The 26938-nt window shown below is 43.6% G+C and overlaps 1 protein-coding gene across 2 annotated transcripts in view; it reads left to right on the top strand.

Annotated features, from left to right (window-relative positions):
* Positions 1–26938, top strand: part of LOC147690330 (uncharacterized) — a 129000-nt gene that overhangs the window by 77245 nt on the left and 24817 nt on the right. For both annotated transcript variants that reach the window (XM_086937967.1, XM_086937968.1), the window contains exons 6-8: positions 2125–2223; positions 24184–24300; positions 25412–25525. In XM_086937967.1, coding sequence (XP_086794093.1) covers positions 2125–2223; positions 24184–24300; positions 25412–25525 — 330 coding nt within the window. The remainder of the gene's footprint in view (positions 1–2124; positions 2224–24183; positions 24301–25411; positions 25526–26938) is intronic.

The following is a 26938-nucleotide window of genomic DNA, read 5'->3' on the forward strand; positions in this document are numbered from 1 at the left end:
TTCTTCTGAGGTGAAGGGGTGATCCAAGGTTTCAGCAACCTCCTGGGTGAGACACAGCAACTGAGTACCAGTCTCCTCCAGCAAGTCCGCCAGGGGAGTACACGGGGGACGAGCAGCATATAAGGACGAAGGTTTGTGGCGGTGGATGTTACGCGGTGGGTCCCGGAGTACGTCCGATCTCGGGAACAATGCGGTTGATTTTGGAGTAGGACACTAGATTGTGGAGGAGTTTGCCATTCTTATCCCCCCACCCATAAATACACGCCACCGAAGAGCGCCAAAGCATTTTTGGCAATTCCAACGAGATCTGCCGGATCTCGTCGCGAAACAGTGCAAGTTGTCGAGAGGAGTCATCCCTACCTGAGCTTCCAGCTGCTCTAGCTGGGCGGCCTGCTCCACACGTTTTGCGTGGACCAGCCCTCTGGCCACTCCATGAACGACCGCCTTGCCGGCCTCCCACAACGTCCTCGGTGAGGGAACAGAGCCCGCATTTGTTGAGAAGTAGTGACGCAGTTCCTGCCCAAGGGATTCCACCAACGCAGAGTCCTGTAGGAGCCATGCGTTCAGACGCCAAGTTGCCCGTGAACCGACAGTGCAGGTTCCGATACGAAGGGAGACGGGGGAGTGATCCGAGATCCCCCTGGACAATATCGCAGCTCCGGACACCAATTGGCAATCCGTTGCGGGCATCAGAAGTAGGTCTATACGGGAGTGGGTATGGTGGGCCTTGATTAGAATTTTTAAGTTTTTGTTTATTTGTTTTTGTTAAGAATTTGTACAGTACATTACATGCTATCACATATGTTAACTGTACAGTAATAAGGAACATGTAGCGTCTTACATTCCGCAATATAATGTATAAGCGCCCTGCGTTGGACCAATTTTACATGTTAGAGGTCGCATCCCAATAGTAGCATGGTATAATTTGTGCAGCGCCTCAACAGCTTAGCAACATAAAGTGCTTTATATCCGGGACTGAGCCACCTGATTAGAATTTTTTGTTAATGTGGTGCCCTAGATATACTTATTCATATGGTGAGCTCTACACATGTTATCTAGGGTCAGATGTATCAATATTGGATTTTGCGATTGGATAATAGCAAATTTGACAGATTTGCTATTACGGAAACGCAAAATACAATGTATGTAGGTTTCGCAATCATAATCATAATTGCAATCCCTACACATTCCTTAATTGCGAATCGCAAATTGCTATTCGCTATTAAGGAATACCTTCCCATTCATTCCTACGGGCTTAGAGGCCCATAGGAATGAATGGGAAGACATTTGTAATTTGCGAGTACCAAAAAGGTACTCGCAAATTACAAATGCAATTTCAAGGGTGATAAGGGGCCAAAAGGCCATTCTGTTGCACACCCTAAAAGGTAAGTGTGCACACGTGGCACACTTACATGCCCTAAGGGCATGTATGCCACATGGCACCTTGAAAATTGCGAAAAAGTGCATTTTCCATGGAATTCGCTTATTACCACGAACTTGAAGTTGGTGGTAATTTGCGATTCCTTAAAGGCAGGTCGTACATTTTTTTGGCTTCCTGCATTACATTTAAGGAATCGCAAATCGCGATTCCTTAAGTGCATTTGCAAAATAGGGTATCGCAATTTCTGAGATTCCCTATTTTGGGAATGCCTTTTGGGATGATATAGCCCAAACAGCTTTTTCCCGTTCGTAAAAGGGGCGATTCTGCGAAGTGGCCCATTTGCGAACGGGGAAAAAACGCTTGATACATCTGGCCCCTAGTCTTTTATCCTATAAGGTGTCCATACCAACCATGAACTAGCTTTTTGGGAAACTTTAAAAAGCGATCACAATTTTTACAAAAAGACAGCCTATTTAGAGTAGGTGTGCCTATTTGCATTCTAAAATGTATAATTTGTAAGTGTATTTCTCAATAATGCTGCTTAATAATCCATCATGGGAAATTAGAATATGACCCTCTTCATGATGCCTTTATTTTTAACTTACTAATGTTGGTTAGTGTATGAATTAATTGGAGCTGTAGATCAGTTCCATCCATAGACTTGTGCAGGTCGGCCAATCTTTTATCAATATTAGATATTTATGTGTTTTGTGTGTCATACATATTTCTTTTGTACATAACAGAGCAAGAGGTAATTTCATTCCGCATAAAAGGTGAGAAAGATACACACTGCATGGAACAGCAAGACAGTAAAAGAAGAGAAATCTTCAGCAGTGATACTGGTGAGTATTCAGTGTGTCTCCATGGAGTGCATGCTATATGGAATAAGAGTACATTATTTACAAGACTAAACTCTTCACTGTTGTGGAAGCCCAGCATTTGAGCCCGCTGATATAAGTAAAATATGACATTTCTTTCTACAAGTGCATGCACCTTTTTTCTGGAAACCTTTACTTCTTCTGTGGGTGTTTAGAATACATTCTATTTAAGGAGCTGAAGCTGTTCATAAAACTGAAGATAGCCTAAGTAAGAAAATAGTATCCAAAGAATCTAAAAATAAGATTATTGAAAATGTGAAACGATTAACAATGAGGATCAAAATACTGTTTTCTTTCAATGTAGATCCTGTATTTTATTGACACCATGGTTAGTTTATTTTGCTAGTGATTAATTAGTGAACCACATGCAATTTGTTTAAAATGTAACCACACTGTTGGTGACTGAGACCTGGACACCTGCTAAAACTTCACATGCTTTGGTGAGGGAGGTAGCGGACATATCATATTTAGCATCTTCTGATATTTCTAGGGCTCTGCGAGTGAAATAATCCTGATATTTATTTTCTTAAATATTTTTTATTGATATTTTCAGAAACAAGAAAGCACTTAGGGCCAGATGTATCAAGGCTTTTGCGACTCGCAAACAGCGTTTTTGCATTTTTTCATATGTATGAAAAAATCGCAATTTAAGGAATCACAATAATTTGCGATTTCTTATTTTGCCATAGCATTTAAGGAATCGCAAATTTTGTGATTCCTTAAATGATATGTATGAAACATTTTTTAATTACGAATCTGTGTTAAGAAATCGCAAATTACCACCAACTTGTAGTTGGTGGTAATTTGCGATTTCTTTAAAAAATGCCCTATTTGGCATTTGTGAGGGTGGCATGTGACACACATACATGCCCATAGGGCATGTATGTGTGCCACATGCACACACATGTAGATTTCAGGGGGGCAGCAGGGTGTCTTTGAGACACCCCTGCATCCTTGAAATAATTCTCAAATTGCGATTAGCAAATTGCGAATTCGCAATATGAGAATTATTGCACTATCATTCCTATGGGCCTCCTGGCCCATAGAAATGCATTGGAAATTATTCTTTATTTGCGAATTCGCAAAATGGGAATTCGCAAATAAAGAATAATAAGGAATCGCTAAAAAATAGCGATTTTGTACATACATTCCATTTTGCGAATTCTAAATAGCGATTCGCAAAAAATCGCTATTTAGGATTCGCAAAACAGAATCTTGATACATCTGGCCTCTAATGACAACCGTTGCAGCTTAGTGCTTCCGAAGACGCTGCCACCACCACCCAATATTTGCTCTGATATACTTTGTTTCTTCCCGTACAATACAGTAAAAGAGCTAGCGGGTACAATTCTCAACAACACATCAATCCTGATCATGTCATCTATTCAGTGAACCCTCACACCTTAACGGCCTCTCCAACCCCATATTCCCCTTGTCCACAAAACCATAAACTGGCCTCCACCACTTTCACTTTTTTGGGAAATTAATGGGGCAGCCTCTACTTTTGTAGGTTACCTTTGCAGCCTCCAGATAAATGTCTAGGCCTGCACCCCATTTACCTGTTGGTGGCATTGCATGTGTAGCCCATTTTCGTGCCTGGTTCATCTTGGCAATTATTAGGGCTAGCATACAAAAAATAAGCTTAAGCTTCGGGAAGTCAATGTAATTCTCTAACCACAGAATTATATATTTAGGCAGTTCTGTAGAACTACACATCAGGATTTCTCTTCGCTCTGATAATAATAAGTGCCAGTATTCCTGCACCTTGTGCCAATCACACACTGCATGTATAAATGTTGCCTCCTTAGTCTCACATCTCTGACAGAAGGTGTTGGGGCCCCTCCCCATTTTGCACAATCTACTTCAATTCTAATAAACTCTGTATAGGTATTTTAATAGGATAAAACTGTTTCCTTTTCCCGTGGATGCATCGGGCTGCCTCCCAGTCCACATTCACCATTGTTCCTACATCCGCCTCCCTTTGATCCCTCAGACTCTGCAACCCATCCTGCATGTTATTAATGAGTTCAATAGGTTGCCAATACAGCCACACCTCCCCCATAGACAGTCTCGCATTGGGGCATACTCTTGTAATGCTGCCCACTTCAGGGCTTCCACTCGAATGCATGTCTCAACTGCATGTATTTGTACATCTGTCCCTGATGCATTTTTAATTCCGCTTGAAGACTATTAACAGAACTCTTGGAACCACACTCCATCAGGTCCCCCAGCTTAGTGATTTCTATTGCAGCACAATTGTTTAAAGCCATTCAGTTTGGGCAATTCTTTTACAATAGCTCCTTCCCATAGTGGATTTTCTCCTGTCACTTTGCCCTTCCACCCCAGACATTGCATAGCCTCTTCCCACACCACTAATGATGTCAATGAAGCCAGGAGCAGAGCGAATCAATCCCTTCTGCAATATATATAGTTCATGAAGGAGGGTTTCGCCATCAGTGGTTTCTCTTAACTGTACAGGCAAATCTTTTCGTAATTGGGGTAACCTGGGTTGCGCAGTAATATGCTCTGATGTTAGGGAGGGCAATTCCCCCATTATTTACAGAGCGTGTCATTGTTCTCATTGCTATCTGAGGCCTACCACTGACCCAGAGTAATATGCATAGGTCTCTATTTATGCCCTGGAAGGTCTCCTCTGATATGTGGAAAGGCATATTGTGGATTGTGTATAAAAACGTTGGGAGCATTATCATTTTAAAAAGTGCTGATTGTTCAATTAACATCTATGGGAGTGACCCTCACCTGATGACATCAAGGTGGAATTCTCTTACTAATGGTGTCATATTTTTCAAGAACAAAACCTCCTCCAGTGTCATATAATTTCCAAGGTACTTGAATCCCACATCTGACTCTCTTATACCTGGAAGGAGCTCCACCTCCAGAGCCCAGTCTTTGGTCTAAATTGGAGTAAGTTAATTATATACAACCCAAGTAACTACCATAATCACCAAATACTTTAAAAATAATCTGGATATTCACTCAGGGTGTGGCAACAATTAAAGAATATCATCAGTGTAAAGGGAGATCTCCCTTTCCCGTGGATGATCTAAACTCCTTCACCCTCAACAAGCACACCCAACATTTCCAAAGAACAAAAAAAGGGGTGACAAAGGACACACTTATCTCGTGCCCCTCTTCAGAGGAGAAACCCAAAGAAGTCCTCCCATTTACTTGAACCATCACCCTCATCTCTCAATAGAGTGCCACCCAGTCGCAAAAACTCCATACAAATCCAAACCTTCACAATAGCTGAAACATAAATGAGTAATGCACTGCATCCAATGAAATAATGACTCGTGGGTCTAATGTACATTGAATATCTGCTAACCAGTCATTTACTCACCGGAAACTGTGCCCCGTAGAGCTCAGCGGCATGAAACAAGATTTGTCCATTTGGTTGAGAGAATTCATCAATTTAAGTACACTGTTCACTAGTATGGTTGCCAGAATCTTCACATCTACATTAAAAAGAGAGAGTCATCGGTATGATGCACAATCATCTGAGGGTATCCCCTCTTTAGGTTAAGGTACGATGATTGCTAGGGTTAGATCATGTGGCAGAGAATCTGTGTCTCTAGTCTTATTAAATAACTACTGTAAATTGGCACTCAGCAGACCGGAGAATCTCTTAAAAGCTCCATTGGGAGCCCATTAGGGCCATATGGCTTCCACCTTTTTATGTGCTAACAGTCTCTTTCATTTCATCTGTGAATACCTTCTACTCCAAATCCTGTCCATCATTTTCTCCAAATATGGGCAGTTTGAGATTTGCCTATTTCCTTCTTTCCTTCCAAGCTCGAGTCCTGTTACAAATCCCTAAAATATCCTTCAGATTCTTCTGCTAACTCCTCATCTGTCTCTTTCCATACGTCCATTTCATTAGTTATCCTTCTAGCCGCTGCCTCTCATCGACTAAGCCAGGCCAGCAACCTCCCTGGCTTGTCCTTTACTTCATACAAACTATATTTTGTAGTCAGGTATTGCAGGCTCGCCCCATCCGTCGCTCTAATATGGGTATTTTCAAGCAAATATGTCTCATCGCTCCCTTCACAAAAGGTTTGAATCACCTGCTAGGTCTGACCTCCATTGAGCCCTCTATGATACTCTAGCAAGAATTTTGAAACAGCAAAATAATTTTTTTAGGAAGTGATGCACATGTGAGGCTACTGTTGTGCTCAGCTCAATATCTGTGCATAATTAGCCCTGCGCAGAAGAGACTCAGCAAGGATTGGTACAGGTGTAAGATGGGCCTTATAATAAGAGTAGGCGTTTATAGCTTAGGTCTATAGTGCCTAATGGAAAATCTGGTGTTTTCACTGTCTTATAGATATAGGCAAAATCTGCCATAAAGTATATGTTCGAGGCATATGAGCTGCAGATTGCACACTGTGCATAGATCGCCACCTAATGTTGGGCCCGGATGTTTGCAGTGTGTTGTTGTCCTGAAAAGTTCTTTGAAAGTCACGGGTTAGGTGACTCCTCCTTTAGACCACATTGCGCATGGGCATCGGCTCCATCCCCAGATTGTTTTTTTCCGCCATCGGGCTCGGATGTGTTTCCTGCGCTCCGGTTTGGAACCGAATTTCCTTCGGCACGCAATCTTCACCCAGTTCGACGGTATTGTTTCGATCACGCTTCATATCGACACGATTCTTTACCACTTCGAAGTCTTCGATTCCAGTCGTCGACCAAGGCCTTCGGGCCTACCTAGGCCTCACTTTACGGCTCATGGAAAGGACGCAGTTCAAAACGTGTCCTCAATGTGGGTCGAAGTTTCCCCACACCGACCTACATGAGGTGTGCAACCTTTGCCTCTCACCGGAGCACGAGGCCAAAGACTGTTCGGCGTGTGCCTCATTCCGCTCCAAGTAGACCATTCGGGAACGACGAGCTCGAAGAACTATGGCTCGCTCGTCAGCTTCAATCCTCGACTACATCTTTGAAGAGGGAGTCGACGTGCCAGAACACCAGCACGCAGAGGAGAGTATCGGATCCTCAGATGCCGAAGACTCCGACGTCGAGGAAGTCATTCCAGCTCAACGTGTCGTAAGTAAGACCGTCGACCCCACCCCTTCCTCGACACCCTCAAAAAAGGCTTCTGTCACACCCTCACCTTCGGGCTCAGTGCACACCGAGAGACTGCTTCCAACGCCCCGCCTTCGGGCCCGGCAAAAAAGCCCATTAAGCCTTCAGGCAGCTCTGGCTCGAGCCAGCCTATTTCTGGTGCCGACCCAGTACCGACACCGAAGAAAAAGCCATCTTCCTCTTCCATGTCGACTATTGCTTCGACACCCAAGCACACGGCGCCGAAGACTGGCAGCGGTTCATCGATGCCGAAACCGCACTTGGAGCTTGGTAAAAAATCAACCAAAGCTTCAGATTCACACGCATCGGAGCCGAAAAAACTCTCGGAATCGAAAAAACAGGTTCCCGTAAAAGACACTTCGAAGGGGCACACTCCTAAGCCAGCTACCGACTCGGTGCCTAAAAAACCTACGGAGCCGAAAATTTCGACGTCAAAGGATCTGCCCTGCTCACAGGAACTTTTTACACCGGATCCACAGCAAAAAACTCTTGTAAAGGATCCTAAAACTGGACAATTGACTCTCAGCTCCAAGAAGAGACCACTTGAGGCGCCAGCACCTCCTTCCCCTCCAAAGAAGAGAGACATTGCAACCTCTCCATTAAGGGTCCCTTCTCCACCACCTCCCCATACTGTTCCTCCTCCTACACCATCTCCACCACATCATTCACCTACACCATCTACTAATCCAGACGATGATGTACATACAGATTCTGATTATGAAGGTGGGGGTGCAAATTACCCAGCAAAGATTAATAGTCCCCCTTTGTCACCTAATCCATGGGATGATTACAACACCCCTGATGTGCCTTACGTCCCACAAGATGATGTATACCCTGCCAGACCTTCCCCACCAGAGAACACCATAGGTTTTAACCTACTAGTCCAAAGGACTGCACAAAATCATGGGGTGGACTTACACACCGATGCAGTGGAGGAAGACTTCCTATTAGACACTTTTGACAACACACAAAGGTCTACTGCCATTTTACCAATGCTTAAGGGCATCATCAAGCACGCAACAGAGGTTTTTATAGACCCCTTCAGAGCTAGGGTCCTCAATCCTCGCATTGAGAAAAAATATAAAGCTGCCCCTGCAGACCCAGTTTATATTAAAGGCCCAGCACAATTGGTGTCCAATGCACGTAAATGTGCTAATTCCCAAACAACAGGTGAAGCCTCCCCACCAGATAAATAATCTAAGCTCCTTGACGCCTCTGGCAAAAGAACTGCGGCACAAGCAGATAACATCTGGCGCATTGCCAACACCCAAGCTTTGCTGGCAAGATATGACAGGGCACATTATGATGAACTAGAGTCCATAATGCAGCACCTATCAGACTAATATGAAAACAGAGCTAATGAACTTATACAAGAAGGTAAAAATATTACTAATACCTCCGTTTGTTGTGCCCTGGACGTCGCAGATACTGTCTCAAGGGCAATCAATACCAGCACCTTACTACTTAGACCTGCCCGGCTACGTATTTCAGGTTTTAAACCTGAGGTACAAAACTCCGTCCTTAATCAGCCATTTGATGAGACTCATTTATTTGGCCCAAATGTTGACGTGTCTTTAGAAAAAATGAAAAAAGACACCAACACAGCAAAATTTATGGGAGCCTTGCAGCAGCAAGCTCCCAGACATTCTTTTCGTCGCTCATCATACAGAGGCAACACAAGAGGCTACTCCTCAGAAAGTCTCTCCTCTTCCTACAAAACCCCTAGTCAATCCACATTCACTAAGGGCTACCAGAGAGGGGGTTACAGGGGTAACAACAACAAAGGCAGAGGCAAAATCAACACCTCCCGCTCTGCCTCAAAACCCTACCCAATGACTTTCCTCCCCTTCCCCCCAACATTCCACTCCTGTGGGGGGAAGACTCCAACAATTCCTGCCTGCCTGGATCAACATCACATCAAACAGGTGGGTGCAACAAATTGTTCAGTCAGGTTACTGTCTAGAACTAACATCTACCCCCCCAAACATACCACCCAAACAGCGTCCAATGTCACAAGAACATCTATCACTGTTAAAGCAAGAAGTAGTATCTCTGCTAGAAAAAGGTGCAATAGATCTAGTTCCTCTGCACCAGCAAAACAAGGGGGTTTACTCTCTATACGTTCTAATTCCAAACAAGGACGGCTATCTAAGGCCTATTTTAGACCTCAGACCGCTAAACATATACATACAGTCAGACCATTTTCACATGGTCACACTCCAGCAAGTCCGTCCTCTCTTGTCACAAGACTACTTCCTGGCTACTCTAGACCTCAAGGACGCATACTTCCACATCCCCATTCAAAAAGCTCACAGGAAGTATCTCAGATTTGTAATAGACAGGCAGCACTACCAATTCAAAGTACTCCCATTCGGAGTCACAACAGCACCAAGGGTGTTCACCAAGTGCTTGGCAGTGGTGGCAGCGCATCTACGAAGATAGCACATCCATCCCTTCCTGTACCTAGACCCTGGCTCATAAAAGCCAGCTCACACAATCAATGCGTAAAACAAACTTATGCCACCATCCAGCTGCTCCATAACTTTGGGTTCACAATAAACCACACCAAGTCTCATCTACAGCCATCCAAAGTACAACAGTACCTTGGTGCCACAATAAACACCTCAACAGCGCTAGCTTATCCCACTCCAGCTAAGATAGCCAGCATGCAAGCTCTCTTAACAAAGTTTCAGCTACGACACTCCCTCCCAGCACGAGTGTTCATGCAACTCATAGGGATGATGGCCTCTTGCATCTTCATAGTACCCCATGCAAGACTTCAAATGTGTCCGCTATAAGAGTGCTTATCACGTCAATGGAACCAGGCTCAAGGTCACTTAACAGACCTAGTGTGTTGGTAGACGGTCGAACGCATCGCTCTCTGCAGGGGTGGAACACCAAAAACCTTTCCAAGGGAAAACCGTTCCTAGAGCCAGTTCCCCATATAATCTTAACTGCGGACGCATCGCTTTCCGGCTGGGGAGCCCACCTGCTGCAACATACCATGCAAGGCAGGTGGACACCACAACAAAAATTACTCCATATCAATCATCTGGAGTTACTAGCAGTATTCCTAGCACTAAAAGCTTTCCAGAAGCAAGTAGCAAACAAAGCTGTGTTAGTCCGCACAGAAAACATTACAGCAATGTATTACATACAGAAGCAAGGAGGCACGCACTCTCTGCAACTATCTCAACTAGCACAGGATATATGGAGGTGGGCTATACCTCAGAACATATTCCTTCTAGCCCAACATGTCCCAGGAGTACAAAATACTATAGCCGATCTGTTAAGTCGTCAAACACAACAGACCCACGAGTGGGAACTTCATATGCAAGTTCTTCAGCCATTCTTTCAGATGTGGGGACAACCTCAGATAGACCTATTTGCCACCCACGAAAAAACAAAATGCCCAATCTTCGCCGCCAGATATCCACACCCACTGTCCAAAGGCAATGCGATATGGATGAATTGGTCTCACAGATTTGCGTACGCTTTTCCACCTCTACCACTCATGCTACTAGTAGTACGCAAACTACAGCAGCATTCTCTGACCCTCATCCTAGTTGCTCCAACGTGGGCCAGACAACCGTGGTACACCACACTGCTTCAACTGTCTGTAGTTCCACACCAAAACTTGCACCCAGCTCAGCTCAACCTTGCGATCTGGCTCCTGAAGTCCTAGACTTTAGGTATCTAAACCTTCCTCCAGACTGCATGAATGTCATTAAAGAAGCTAGTCGTCCTCCACTAGTGCATATTATGCAGCCAAGTGGAAACTACTTGTAATATATTGTCATAACAACAATATTAATCCCTTAGATGTGGCTATTCAACATATCATAGGTTACTTACTGCATCTTCAAAGATGTAACTTAGCCTATACGTCTATTAGACTACATCTTGCTGCAATATCAGCATATCTGCAAAACAGACAACATCTATCTCTGTTCAGAGTGCCTGCCATTAAAGCCTTTATGGAAGGCCTTAAAAGAATAATTCCTCCCAGAGTACCACCTTCACCTGTATGGAATTTAAACGTTTGATCTCACACGGCTAATGGGGCCTCCCTTCGAACCCCTACACAGATGTGAATTACAATTTTTAACATGGAAAGTTGCGTTCCTAGTAGCTATTACTTCTCTGCGCAGAGTTAGTGAACTACAAGCACTAACCATTTTTTGCAAATGCATCAAAATAAGGTTGTTCTGCATACTAATTCGAAATTCCTGCCTAAAGTCATTTCTCCATTCCATCTCAATCAATCTGTGGAACTGCCCGTTTTCTTCTCGCAACCACAGTCAGTAGCAGAAAGAGCTCTTCACACATTAGATGTCAAAAGAGCATTGCTATACTACATAGAATGGAAACAACCCTTTCGTGAGACAAAACAACTTTTTGTGTCTTTCTCACCACCACACAAGGGTAATCCCATGTCAAAATCTGGGATAGCTAGATGGCTTGTCAAATGCATACAGATTTGCTACCACAAAGCTAAACGTATGCTATCTGTTCCTCCTAAAGCCCACTCTACCAGAAAGATAGGAGCTTCAAGGGCATTTTTAGGGAACATTCCCCTAAATGACATCTGCAGAGCAGCTACATGGTCTACACCGCACAAATTCACAAAACACTATTGTGTAGATGTGCAAATAAAACAACAAGCTAATGTGGGCCAGGCTGTTCCCAATACATTATTCCAAACTACTGCAACTGATAGGGGTGGTCGCCGCTAAGAGTGGGTACTGTTATATAATCTATGTACAGTGTACAATCTGCAGCCCGTATGCCTCGAACAGAAAATGCTACTTACCAGTATGCATCTGTTCTTGGCATGTAGAGCTGCAGAGTTGTACACGCCCACCCGCCTCCCCGGTTACCCTTGTCTGTTCCAGTATTATCTTAATTAGATACAAATTACACGGGCATCCTTCCTGTACTTGCAAAGCTCCATCATTTCCCTCATTGCGAAAAACAATCTGGGGATTGAGCCGATGCCCATGCGCAATCTGGTCCAAAGGAGGAGTCACCTAACTCGTGACTTCCAAAGAACTTTTCAGTACAACAACAAACTGCAAACATCCGGGCCAAACACTAGGTGGCGATCAATGCACAGTGTACAACTCTGCAGCTCTACATGCCAAGAACAGATGCATACTGGTAAGTAGCATTTTCCTTTCTCTCGACTTAGGCGTACAAGGTCCAGCAAGGTACCAAACTATTGTAAAACATGCACACTTAATTAATATTTGCAGTCTATATTAACCACATCTTATGGGACATAAAACTTGTCATATTTCTCTAATTAAGCTCATAATCAGATTCCAAGCGTTTGTCCCCACTACTGGGCCAAGTTAATGACTATGCTCCCTAGATGAGGGATCAAAGGCCTCCCCACAAAAGAGCAATTAGGAGCACTTAATTCAGTTCCAAAAAAAGGAAAGGGGTGACAATGAAATATGCATCTGTTAATTAGATTGTCACACTGCACCCGGGCTGGACAACCCAGGCCAAATTGATTAAAGGATGAAACCCAGACCTCTGGATTCTACACAGGAAGGGCTCGTCTTTGAAGTTTTGGTAGGAAGGGATCTGAAACTGGATGTGTGCTAGGGGCAGGGGTACTTTTGATGTTTCCCGCATGACTTTGGTGAACTGGCCCTTGACTCCACTGCTGACACACAGGTGCCTTGCAAGACAGCCTGGTAGCCATCAGGGAGGATCGTCTCCTTTCTGACTGTGGAAGATACCCCCCAAGCAGAAGACCACCGAAGGAGTGCAGACATACCACAGGGAGCAAAGTGACTTTTAGAGGCCAGGAGGCAGAGAGCTGCCCATCCGCAGCAAAATGAGCCCAGGATGAAGAAAATCAGCCCAACAGGACCAGAGATATGCCTATTTAATGATTTGATTTTTTTACAAAAATAATCTACAATAAAGAACCGAGCACGTGGCATCTGCTGATATTCCTTCATATACCCCCAGGTTGGGCAAGGAACATGGCCTTGACGCATTGTTTCCTCATTTATTTCTTTAGGAGAGGGGCATGCATGGGCCCCCCAATTCCCAAGGGCTGGCCAGTGATGACGTGTACACCAGATCCTAGAACCCACAAGGACGAAGAAGAGAGACCAGATGGCCAGGCGCCACCCCGCCAGTGTCCGGGAGGGAGTGTGCACACTGGCCTTTTACCTTCCTGCCCACAATCTTAGTAGGTAGGAAAATCTGAGGTTCTCCCGCCTCAGGGAAGATGAGAAAAAGTTGTTCCTGCACTACTTTGACCACAGAGAGATGTACCAGCCCCAGAGGATGCAACTCGTGGGTGCCCAAGGTGAGATTGGGGCAGCCCATAAAGCAAACAAAATAAAAACATGTGACACAAAGCTGCAGAAGCTTCAGCAAAGCAGGCAAACCTGTTCATCTAATAATCCAAGAAACGTAGTTTCCATATTTTCTTTGTGCGTGTTGCATCAGCATCAAACTTTGGCTAAAGTAATATAATTGTCTCATATTTCTGAAAGGTAAAGTTTGGGGATAAATACAAATCTACCACCTTTTGTTCTGACATATGTTGCAACAAAAATTGTACCCCACTTTGTTTGGGCCTACTGTACTGGACAGGAACAAATGAAAGCTGTAAAGTGAATTTGGTCTTTCCCATGGTCACAGTTTTGGTCTATTCTTGTCCCATGCAATAGGCTGATCCACGGTTGCAGGGTATCATTTTCATGTGGAAAAGTGTGCACATTCTGGATGGTTACACCTTTCACATCGGATGTATCTTCCAGAGTTTACCGGTCTGGATGGTTACACCTTTCGGATGTATCTTCCCCAAGGTTTCCGGTCACAAACTTGCAGTATTCTAATTGTGAATCAAACATTGACATTTGCAGGGTACTCTAGGTAAGACAATGTGCATGGATCCACTCAAGCCACTAGGATCTGGATTCCACTGGTATTCTAGCTTTCAGAATTGACCTAGTCAAATACTGGAGCTAACTCCATGGACATGGGTGACAGTTTATTTTTTTGTTTTTATACAGCCATTTGATACTGATGCAGTGCATTCTGGAAAATAAACAATTGTGGTTTGTATGCAAGGCACAACACTAAAGAATACCCTGGGTGGCTACTTTTCGAAAGGCCTGGGGATGGTAGTTTTTTCTTGGTGCCAGTTGACCCAGGACCTAAATACAACTGCCACACTCTACGTGAATAACATATTGACTGTACATGGGTGCAGTTTCAGACTTTTTATTTTATGTACAAAAAGCCCACCCATACATGTTGGGCATAGTTTTATCAAGGGAAGTAGGGACATTCTTCATAGGCAGATAATTTTAGACTTGAAAACATGACACAGAAATTTCACTAAAGGTCTAGACATTCGATTTTCCCACTTATTTTCTGAATGTTATTTTCTTATCTTGACTATGTCCTAAAAGTTATATACAAAGTCAGACCCTCACCCAGCTAGTGTGGCATGGGTCATCATCGGAACATTCCCTCTAGTACTGAGAAAATCCTTTTGTTGTGTTGTCTGGTGTTTACATCAAAGACCTGTCCTTAGTGTGGAGTGTTTAAGGATGGACCTATATGCAGGTTTGAAATGTGACTTGCAATGTGACCAATGTGAGTAGAGCTAAGTGTGATGATTTGCGTTACTCCTACCCTGAGGAGATCACTTTGTAAAAAGTTTAGGCTAAACTCTTATCTCTTCATGTCTATATCGATGTTTAACTTGTAACTAAAATTGTGCATCTGGATAGATCAAGTTTTAGTAACTCTTCCACCTGGCAGTCTGCATTGGTTCAGGAGGGCTCATCTTTCTTCTGCTGTTAGCTCACTCATAGTGCTTGGCAGAGTCCTCATCGGAGTGGAATTATTCTTCAGATTGGCAATGTAGCTACCAAAAATCCAGTTTGAGATGCAAAAACCTCCACCAGGTGCCAGGCCTCGACCCATTATAGCCCGGTTTCTAAACTTTCATGACTGTGATGAGATCCTCACGCAGGCCAGGTTGGTGGATAAACTCCAGAATGACTCCCATCACATTCTAATCTTTCCCGACTACAAGAGACTGGTGCAGCAACGTTGACAATCGTTTACGGCTGTTAAAGCCCAGCAGCGTGATCCCAAACTCCAATATGCACTGATCTTTCCGGCCTGGCTGAGACCCATTTACAACCCACGTACACTTTTCTTTGATTCCCCTGAGCAGGTTTTCGCCTGGGCAGACGGAAGACAGAAACTCAAACCACACACCCCACTGAGCTTTGACTCGGAGTCATCCTCTGGGGAGGCCACGCGACAGCTTCCCAAGCCTAAAGGGAAACCAAATCGAAGATCACTCTCACGGCGCCCCTCGCACTCTCAAGGTGCCTCCAGCTTTCGGACAGCCAGAAACTCATCACCGTCACCCCTTGGAGACTGAAGACCAGGGGCAACGTCCCTCTGCAGACCGGTTGGGCAGGTGAACTCTGCCTCACTTACTTGTTCTCTTCACCTCTTTAGACTACACGACATTGTACTAGGACTTGAGAGTGGAGACGTGTTTATTCATTACGCTGATGTCACTATGCATGGACCTACGTGAGGCCTCCCCATTCCTCTTTTCTCAGTATCTGAGGAATTTACTATTTGTTTTGGGGGCAGTTCTATGGGGAACCGTTGGTGAGGGGCCGTTGGAGCGATGATACGACACCCACCGCAACAGATACTTCTATTATTTTGAGGTATTGGAGGGTGGGTGGGGGATGTTGCGGACCTTAGTAGGGGCTGGATGTAGAGAACTCTGAACTCTTAGTTGGAATGTCAATGGTCTGCTTGATAAGATTAAACGTGGGGCAGTGCTACTCCAAGCAAAGAGACACAGGGCAGATGTACTCCTCCTCCAGGAGACCCACTTAGCGGGTCGATTTGGCTACGCTCACACATATAACGCTGGCTTTACTAGAGGTTCCTGAGGAGTTGCAATCCTCATACATTGCAGCGTTCCCTTTGTTCACAGCCGTAAGTGGTCAGATCCAAAGGGTAGATTCACTGTGTTATACGGGACTCTTTATGGGGAACCTATTGTTCTAGATAGTGTGTATGCCTCCCCCCCTCCCCCCCACCCCCACTTCCCACTTCCCACTACCCCCCTCATGGTCCCTTGTTGAAAAATTGACACTGCTCAGGACTGACCTTCCATCAGGTTGACTTTAGTTGGAGGGGATTGGAATGATGTTTTGTTCCCATCACAAGACAGATGGCGCGCCACGTCCCGAGCTCAGGAGCCTTCAGACTCCAAATTATTACCCCCGATCAGGGGCTATGGTGGGCTGACTCGTGGAGAACTATACACCCTGACACACGTGCCTACACATATTTTTCCGGAGCCCCTTCATCCTTCTCTTGTCTAGACTACAACTTCCTCTCGGGGGGCCCACACTCATAGGTTAATCGTAGCTGTGATCCTTCCCAGAAGACTCTCTGACCATTCACCGGTATCCGTTCTCCTGTCCCTAGATCCCAGGCGTTCCCAATTTCGGTGGCATTTGTCACTGTGGTTGCTGCAAGACGATGACTATAGGGCGCATAGTCATAAATCTTTAGCAGACTATCTGTCACTCAATAGAGACATGGTGGAGTCTCCAGTCACCCTGTGGGAGGCAACTAAAACCACTGTCAGCAGGGCAGACATCGCCTTCTGCACCGCAGAATGCAGACAGAGACACAATAACCTGACTAAAATTTAGGCCCAATTACTTGAGCTAGAGCCTGCTAGTAGGGTGGGGGCGCAAAGGGGCAAATTGCACGCAGACAGTTGTTACATATGCAACAGACACACGCCAGTGAACTCCTAAACGAAGCCTGACGTTATTGGCCTGCCAAACGCAGGCGGATATACCAATAGGGAGACAAATCCAGCACTCTGTTGCATCGCTTGTGTCAGCAGACACTACACCCTCAGACGCTTCAGAGTAATATACGGGGCACAGACGGGACAGCTCCAACAGACCCATCCGTCATTGCAGACCACTTTGCCTCGTATTTTGCAGATATATATGCCCCCCACAAAGTACTTCCTGCTTCCCTGATACAAAAAGTTTATCAACGACTTTCCCCCTCCGGGCACTATCAGATGCAGCACGAGATGCCCTGGCCGCTCCCCTATCGGTGGACCAACTGCTGCCCGCATTACTAACTATGCGTGCCGGGAAAGTACCAGGCCCAAACGGCTATCCTTGTGAGTTCTTCCAGAAATATCACCCACAACTGTTAAAGCCATATCTAGCGGCACTTGAAGCTGCCTGGAAGAGTGGCTATCTCCTGCCAGATTGGCGACATTCCAAGATCGTTGTATTCTTGAAGCCGGGTCGTCCACCGGTGCACTATTTGTCCTATCACCCGATCTCTCTACTTAATGTGGAAGCTAAGATCCTGGCCAAGGTGGTTTCCAACTGCCTAGCCCCCCATATTGCTGAGCTGATCTACCCAGAACAGGCTGGATTTATGCCTAACTGTGCTACGAGGCACAATATCAGGCGTTCCCACAATGCTATCGCTGCGGTTGATAAGCTTGATACCCCTGATGCGCTCTTGTTGGCGGACATGAACAAAGCTTTTGATTCCCTAAGCTGGAAAGATCTCTTTGGCTGCTTAATCGCCTAAATATTGGTCCCCGGGTATTGAGCCTTATTTGCTTGCTCTACACCGACATAACTGCCACAGTCCGCGTGGCCTGCTCGGTTTCCCGAAGCTTTCCTATTGGGCGGGGGACTTGTCAGGGTTGCCCGCTCTCCCCTGATCTCTTTGCTCTCGCTATGGAGCCGCTCACGGCTTGGATACGCATAGACGCGCAGCTGCGTGGCTTCGAGTGGGCACCTGGCCTGTCTGACCACATACCTCTTTATGCAAATGATGTCTTGTTTTTTCTCACAGACCTTGACCGATCTGGTTCATGCCTTCTCCGCATCATGCAGATCTTTGGCGAAACATCCGGCCTTTATATGAAGAGTGGAAATCCCTTTTTGTGGCTGCTGTGGAGCAGGAGACCTGCTGGGCGACTGGTCTCAGGAAGTGGTAGTGGCCCAGACTGCTTTAATATACATGGCAGTATATCTCTCCTTGTCTCCGACACTGGCGTGGAACAAGAACTTCGCCCCCATATGGACGCAAATAGGCGACCAGATGAGAGTGTGGTCCCATCTCCCCTTGTCTCTTTTTCCGCTATTTTAAAAATGATTTTCCTACCCCATCTCCTCTATCAATTACAAAACCATCCCTACTCGATAAAGCCTACATGGTTTTGTCAATTGAATACTATCCTGGCCCGCTTTCTTTGGGGGGCGGTGCATCGTGAGTGGCCCTGAGGACTTGTTTCCCGTACACCTACTCCAGTGAAGTGGCCACTCCGGACATCGAGGCTTACTACATGGCCTCTCATCTACTTGTCCTCAATGACTGGTGGTATGGGGACCGCGGGGACCCGGCGTATGCTGTGTAACGTTGGCTACTAGGAGACAACACCCTTCATACAGTTCTCTATTTGGGGGCATTACCTCAAGACGTACAACCTGCTACACACACGGTTTTTAAGATGTGGAAGTCGGCGCTCCATCGGATGGGTTGGTGGGGGTAACTATTGTGGAATAACGGACAGCTATCACAGCTTACGCAACTGTCCGGTTTTCGAGGCTGTGTGACCATTGGGATAGATACAGTGGGGGCAGTTGTATGCAAATTCACTCTTAAGTCCTTTCTTGATATCCAGACAGAATATGGTATGCCCCTCACACAATTTTATCATTTTCTCCAATTCTGACACACCTTTGCCCAATATATTTCTCATCTAACAGAGATTCTTGAATTTAACCCTATTGAGCCAAAAGGTTTTATGGGTGACCTGGGGGATCAAAAAATAACTAAAATATAACTCACACTTATCAACAATACCCCAACTACATTGCACAAAACCAGAGAGGCATGGAAGCAGGACTTGGGACCTTTAGAGGAGGATGACTAGGTGGAGGCTCGGGAATCCCCGCTCAGCGCAGAAATCGCGGCCCACCTGCGTCTTATTCAATTCAAATACCTACACAGTGCCTATTATACCAGACACAGGCTGTGGCGTGCTGGGCTTATCGCATCCCTACCTTCTTTACCCTGCAACTATAGGGAGGGTACCGTCTTACATACTGGCTGGTCCTGTCCAACATTGTCAAAGTTCTGGAAAGGGGTATTCACATGTTTGTCTGAAATTTTGGGGTGGGACGTTGCTTCCTCATGGATGGCTCACCATGTTACACATTACAGAGGATATAGGTGGGAATAGATACAAGCGCCATCTCCTGGTTCTTGGTCTTTCTCTGGCAAATGAGAAGTCGCCCCTCTTTGGAAAGACGAGGCACCACCGTCACTAGAGGTATGCAAAAAAGGGCAAGACTTTTGTATGGGCCTGAAACGCTCGGTCTTTGCAGCAAGGGGATTCCCCCGTAAACAGTTCAAAATCTGGAAAAGGTGGGCCGACTACCTGGGGCTATATCTGGAGCGCCCCCACCAACAGACACTGAGGAACCACTGCTATGACATCAGTAGACCAATATGTAAGTAGTGCTATTATTCAGTGTAATTGTGGGTGGCAAGCATTCTCCCTATCTTCAGAATTGTGGTATTTGTTGAATGGAGGTAATGTGGCACTGTTGTTTTCTTTTTTCTTCAATTCTTCTTTTTTCCTGCAATATACTTACTATGTAATCAATTCTCTATTATTGCTGAAGATGTTGACTTTCATGTAACTCACCCTGTATACATACCCTGGGTGGCCTAAAAGGCCCTTGTATTGTATTGGCTGTCAACAATAAAATTATGTTCTGGAAAAAAAATCCAGTTTGAGACCCACTCCTCTGAAGCTGTGAGCATAATTAAATGTGCACATAGAGGCAGAAATCATGGGCAAACTTTCCTAAATTCCCTAAAAAGCATGTCCAGAAAGAACAAGCCAAATGAAGGCCACACGCATCACCAACCTGTAACCCAACCTGTAACCCTTTACTTGACAATACAAAAACAAAGGCTTAAATATAATTAGTGCAAGAAAGTGGATTATTATTTGGGGTGGGTGGTTGCCCACCTCAAGAAATAACATCACTATCTTAGAGTCAACCCCAAAGTCACTAAATTAACTTAAGGTTAACCGTCTGATAACTATGGCACAGAACAGACAGGCTTAACTTAAGGCCATGTGTAAAGTATTTATGGAGGTGCATTGTGTGCCCATCTCAGTACCTGAACACTGCTCCTTGTCCTGTAGCTAGACATTCTGAATGGACTAGTATCTGGCTGCGGCTGAATCTTTCAGGTGCTCCGTCTTCAGACACACAGTGTTGCCTATTCTTGGTGCCATGGAAATTATTTCTGTCACTATGTACTATTTTAATATTATCCTATGAAACCTTTCTTCTCATGTTTTTGTTTGAAATGTTTTATAGAAGCATTATATCTCCACTGATCAATTTTTCTCATGACTTTTGGATTTTAACAACACTTCAGTATTTATACAGTAAGTTGTTAGTTAAAAATGTCTACTGATTTACAAATTTCATCATGTTTACCCATTCTGTTTTGAATCACACGAAATATTGAGGAAAATATAAAAATTAATACACAAATAAATTAGCTTCAAGTACAGCAAAACTTGAAAGTCTGAGTTTATACAATACAACTCTAAATCTCAATATATTATCTTCCCTATACATTTATACCCTTTCTGTGTAGTTATTTATCTATATATTTATTACTTTACTCCTAAAGTAGAAGATTGTTTTTTTTACTCTCTCCCAATTTACTACTCTGTCTCACCCTATACCTCTCTCAATATATCTTCTACCTCCGCTCTCTGACTCATTCCAAACCTCATTCTTCTACTATGATCTCAAAAATAACCCTTTTGAGACTTTCCTCCGCTATCCCTCCTTGGCTTACCCCAATCTTTATTTTGCTACTATGATCTCCCAATCCCTTTCTAAATTCTTCCCTCATGTATCCCTCCTTATGACTCATCCCAAACCTCATTTTTCTACTATGATCTCTCACATAATACTTTCTAGTCTCTTCCCTCTTCTATCCCTATGTTATCTATTTAATCCAGCTAATAGACTTGCATGTTCACTGCTCAAATTTACTCATATTCCCCAATATTAATTCACCACTAATCCTGCTTGCCATAAAGCGCTTCAACGCCACATCAGGGTTAGTAAACACTATATAAATACAATTACAATCGCAAATCAGTAATAAAATCAAAACACCAAAAAATAAAAATCCCATATCAAATAAGAGGAGTAGGGTCAAAATTAATAAACAAAATGACATCAAAGAGACAAAAATCTAAAAAGGGAAATCTGAAGTATGAACATTTAATGTTTTAAGTGAAACAGGGCTAAAAACCAGTAAACATCATTGCTAGTCAATCGATGCAGTAAACTGGGATGTAGGTGTCATTTCAGCTGAAGCTCAAAATCCTCAGGTGAGGCAAGACTGAAGCTTTGCAGACGAAGGGGTATCAGGCCAACGACTCATGGGCATCCCTTAGCCAGCAGGGAAAAAGTTCCTGGGGATCAACATTACCCATGTTTTCAGCAGTTCCTGTTTGACCTACTGCAAACAAACGTGCATTGCCCCTCATGCCAAAATCTAAGATGGGGAAGCATTTTCTCCCTTGTGCAGAGCTTGTATGTCCATCCAGACGTATGGGCACAGAAATTAGCAGTCTTCTCCTCTTGTGTCCACTCCAAACCAGTTCTGTGTGTAGTTTCCCTCCCACTGGGTTCAAGGCCAGTCCGGCCACTGTGGGCTTGGAGTACAAAGGCTTCCCCTTTTTCAGGTCTCCTCTTAATCTAAACTATGAATGGGCAGGCCTCAATTTCAAGGTAATGAAGGGCCGGAGTCCACCCTAGCTAGCTTTTCTAGGCTGATAGAAACACATACCCCACACTCACCCTGTTACCAGACCTCTGGGAGAGGTTTTCTCACCTCGTTAGGGTAAGGCACTGGCTGGGCAACTACTAACTGGCTAATGCAGATTAATCTACAGGAGCTTAAATTAGGGACAGGTAACTTTCTAAAAGCAATTTTTCTTAAATATGTATTCAAAATTTATCTTCACCAATAAATTGGACTTTTAATAAATGTGAAAAATATGCTAAAACTATTTTAGCAGTTTCCTGTCGGACATTACAGATTAAAGTTTATAATCTGTAGTTTGATATTTTCTAGGATTCATCTACCTTCCACATTTTCCACTTTTGTATCCGGCACTGTACACTGTGGTTGGTGTATTAATAATTAAAAGCAGGGTTTGGTAGCTGGTTTTATGGTAATCCTTGGGTGGAAAAATGTTCTGTGATTTTTCCAATTCGCATGGAACAGTCTCTACAGTAGTATAGGCAAGTTCAAAATGATCCATTGAAGAGCTTTAACCATGCAGCTCAATTTGAAGACAGATAATAACTCTCAAACGGAGTGTTCAACTTCAGTCAGTTTCCCAGAACTTTAACTTAGTGTGGTTGAAAGTGAAGCAAGTTTGAATGCACAGGCCTGGCATAAACGGGCACTGGCGCCAGTTGTGCAGAGTCACTTACCTCCTACCTTACACTGTACAATATCTGCTTTTCTAATATGGATGACTCCTCTCTGTTACGGGAGTCCAGTCCCCAAAGCATTGATCATTCAGCCTTAGAACATCCTCTGCAATAACTTGGAGTCTGCCTCTTCTATACTAGACAGACTAATGATTATGGTTAACTCAGTCAATGAAGGACATTAGTCTTCCAGTGGTAGTGTGAAAATAGAGAACATATGTGTACATATGTAATGGATCATTTGAATAGTCAACTTCTCGTATCAAGAGACCCTACTGGGTTTCAGAAAGAGCCTGAAAACATGGCTATTCGCCAAAGTCTAATCCCCGTGACTTTATTTAATAGATCCGGTGGCTGTTCTACATGTCTTGACAGCTAGTGTATTGTAGTACCATCTGACTACTTCCTGTTTGGGCGCCAGGATACCCGTAGGGTGACAGTTGCGCGTTACAAATAATAAATACAATACAATACAATACAAATACAAGAGTGAGTTGTAATCAAGTGTAATGTTTGAGCTTATGCACTTGTGCCTGTTGACCCCCTAAACTGTGACAGGAGAAGCGCTCTCATCATGAGTTATAGTGAGCACATGTTCTTTCCATCTGTCACAGATGTCAAAGCTAGAAGTTTTTTGAAATGTAAGGCACTGCATTTTTTTAAAGTAAGCAAACCTTGAGGCAATCCACTGCTTGTGGTGGTCGCACACAGTGCTAATGTTGGACAAATTCCTAACAGCTCTACTCCTAAATGGAAATTGCTTACATAAAGTTTATAACCTTTATGAAAAGCTTGAGCGGAGTACCACACATTCTGCTTGCTAGTACCTACTGAGGGAGGGCAACCTCAAGATTTTATACCAGTTATTTATAGTAAACACTGTAAGGCTGTAACAATTTCCATACGATTCACACACACACACCATATAAATCTTGATGCCTTACTGCGCTATTACTGGGTGTATACAGCCTGAAAACCCTTTGTACAATATTTTAGACTCATTTACCTCAATATTCACCCCTACAAACCTGAGGAAAATTGCAGTGAAATCCTCCACAACAAGCCAAATGGTTTAGTGTGTCGCCATGTAGATGGTTCAGCGGCAATGCAGCAGAGTTTTCATTGCAGTGCAGTATATTTTGTAGAATCAAAGAACTATTTGTGCAAATAATATTTTTTCCTGTTCTTGTGACAGAAGGTGAAATTCCCAATTCTGACCTGTTATTTAGAATAAATAGACAACAAAAAGAACAATATTTGAAGACTCCTCAACACACAGAAGAAAGGGAAAAGAATCACTGTCTCAACACAGGTGAGAAAGTAAGACTAGATATCTATACTGCTCCAATTTAGAATCAGTCACCTCTTTCACAGAGACCTGATCAAGGTTCCTTATGTGATAAGTAATAAACTACAAATTATATTAGACTGGTTACAACCCCACTGTTTAACTGAGAACACTGTCACCATAATGCATTCTGAAATGGCTAATACCTTCTTACTGTATCGCTGACATGCAGTTCATACTGTAAAGTGGAGAGATACAGTTGTTTGTCTCTGTATCAGTACTGAAAGGCTTGCCTGTGTGGTGAGTACAAGTAAAGGTGTATCAGAAACACTTGGGCTTGGTTGATACAGCACAGATTGGAAAGAGAAGCACAGCCATCCATTGCATTTATTTTAACCATGGACAGTACTTTAGTCAGGGTAAAGTGCATACAAAGGACATGCACTACTTTTTCCCCGCTTGCACCTAGCAACACGTCCCAAGCAGCCACTGTGTCAAACTTTTGCATCAAAATAACATAAGTGTTACTTTGCTCTGAAACAGAGATGTAAAATGCAGCAGAAGATTCATTCAAGGTTGGGACCTCATAGGTCTCATACTTCAACTTTAAGTAGAGAGGTTGCTTTTCTATACTGCTGCATGAATTACAATGGGTTCTTTGTCAATTGTGCAACTGTCCATGTGCCCATATCTAAGAAAAGGCAACTTTTATGTATGTTTGTATGTTGCAGTGTAGAATAACTACTCCTAACACAATGGAGTGCCTGATTTTTTCTGTTCGGTGGAGGGGGGGGGGGGCAGTTGTGAAGCATGGTTACAGGTATACCACCACCTCATCACAAATATCCACAGGTTTATGCTGCACTGTAATAATAATAATAGTTATTCAAATAACCCGTAGAACAGACACATCAGCTGTTCCCTACTCTCCTTATTGTAGTGTGGTCCATAACTCAGAATTGGGGAATCATTGGAACAAGATTTCACGTCTTCCTTTTGTGAAAACCAATTTGTTATACCTAAATCACTGACATTGAAGTTCCTTCTTATGAAGGATCATATTGGTTTTAGTTGCATTTTGAGTACCACATATTTACTTCCCTTTATGCCTTTCTTTAACCCTCTTTTTGTAAAGGAATTACATTTTTCAATGCCGATATTTGTTTGATGAAAGAAGAGGAGCCAGTTTCAATTCTCATTGAGGATCTAGTTAATGAAGTTGGGGAAGGTAGTACTGACCACAACACAGGTGAGTTACAAATGCTTCCAAATTATTCATTCATTCATTAAATTCTTTATTTCGGCTAAAATGCCATAAAAGACAGTGCATACATTACATTGCATTTCATTAGTAATTAAAAACATGTTATCACTTGAATACATAAAACACGATACATTAAAAATACAATACAAGTCGGAGGATAATTTGAGCGGAAACATACATTCATAGAACATAGAATGGACCATCATGTCAATCCCAAGCAATCGGTTCGATTACAATTGATGCCCCATTTTTTTCCTTTGATAAAAGATAGAAAGTAAAAATCTACTGACACTAAATATTATGTGTTGAGATGTATTTGTTGTTAGGATTCTCAGAGCCTGTGAACATGACCTCAAGCCTAAAAGTAGGCATATTGGTTTAATCCACTTCTTTCTTGCCTGTAGATAAAAAGGACAGAAAAAGAGAATATGCTGTTCGTTTTCGGTCTGGTTATAATCACACATGGGGCGAATTTCATCCATTTCTGGGGATGATGAGTCGCGGTTCCTAGCCCAACGTGCCAAAGTAGTTTTAATTAATAAATTTCCGTACCAAAATTTTAAAAATAAGGTTTTGGCAAGTGGCGGCTCTATCTCGTCCATAAAGATCTCATAAAGGGGTTCATCCTTAAAGTTTAGAAACTTTGCAACTAAGGTGCCACTAGTTGTAATATTTACAGTCCTACTTAACATAAAACTCCAAAAGGCCCTTTTTAGGATTAATTTGGGATTAGCAGGTAATTGCTCAGGATTCTCCCAAAAATGCTTCAATCCTATATTATTCAGCCATGTCTTAATATGCCTTAGCCATGGGGTGGTGCACTGGCTGTCAAGAATCATAATTTCCTTCAACCCGTCTCTGTAATCTTGAAGTTCGGGCACATGCCATAATCTCACCCACAGCATTAGAGGTCGAATCAAGACTTGGTAATTAGTCCTTTTGAAGTTTAGGTCAAGCTCCAAGGGAACTAGTGGGGTGCCTCTAGGGACCCTTACCAGGCTGCGCATAAAGTTGTTATCTAGAACACTGAAAGTCTCCCTGGACCCAGGGCCCCATATTTCAACACCATAGAGGACAGATGCTTGGACCTTAAATTTGAATAGTTCCATCACTGGGGACACCGCTTTACTAGTGCTCATACTTTGCTCCCTAAGAATTTGTTTGACATTCTGGCCAAAGATTAATTTACTTTTATCAATTTGGGCTTTCCAAGTAAAGTTTGAATCCAAAGTCACCCCTAAGTAAGAGAAATGAGGCACTGATTCAAGCTTAACTCCTTTTAATGTTAGACAGCCCTTGTCCGGTTTTATCGGATTTAGGGCCATACATTTGGTCTTCTTACCATTGATCTCCAACCCCTTTTGGCTACAATATTCATTAAAGGTATTTAATAATGTC

Source organism: Lissotriton vulgaris, chromosome 9 (assembly GCF_964263255.1).
Source record: "Lissotriton vulgaris chromosome 9, aLisVul1.2, whole genome shotgun sequence".
In the NCBI taxonomy this organism is placed as follows: domain Eukaryota; kingdom Metazoa; phylum Chordata; class Amphibia; order Caudata; family Salamandridae; genus Lissotriton; species Lissotriton vulgaris.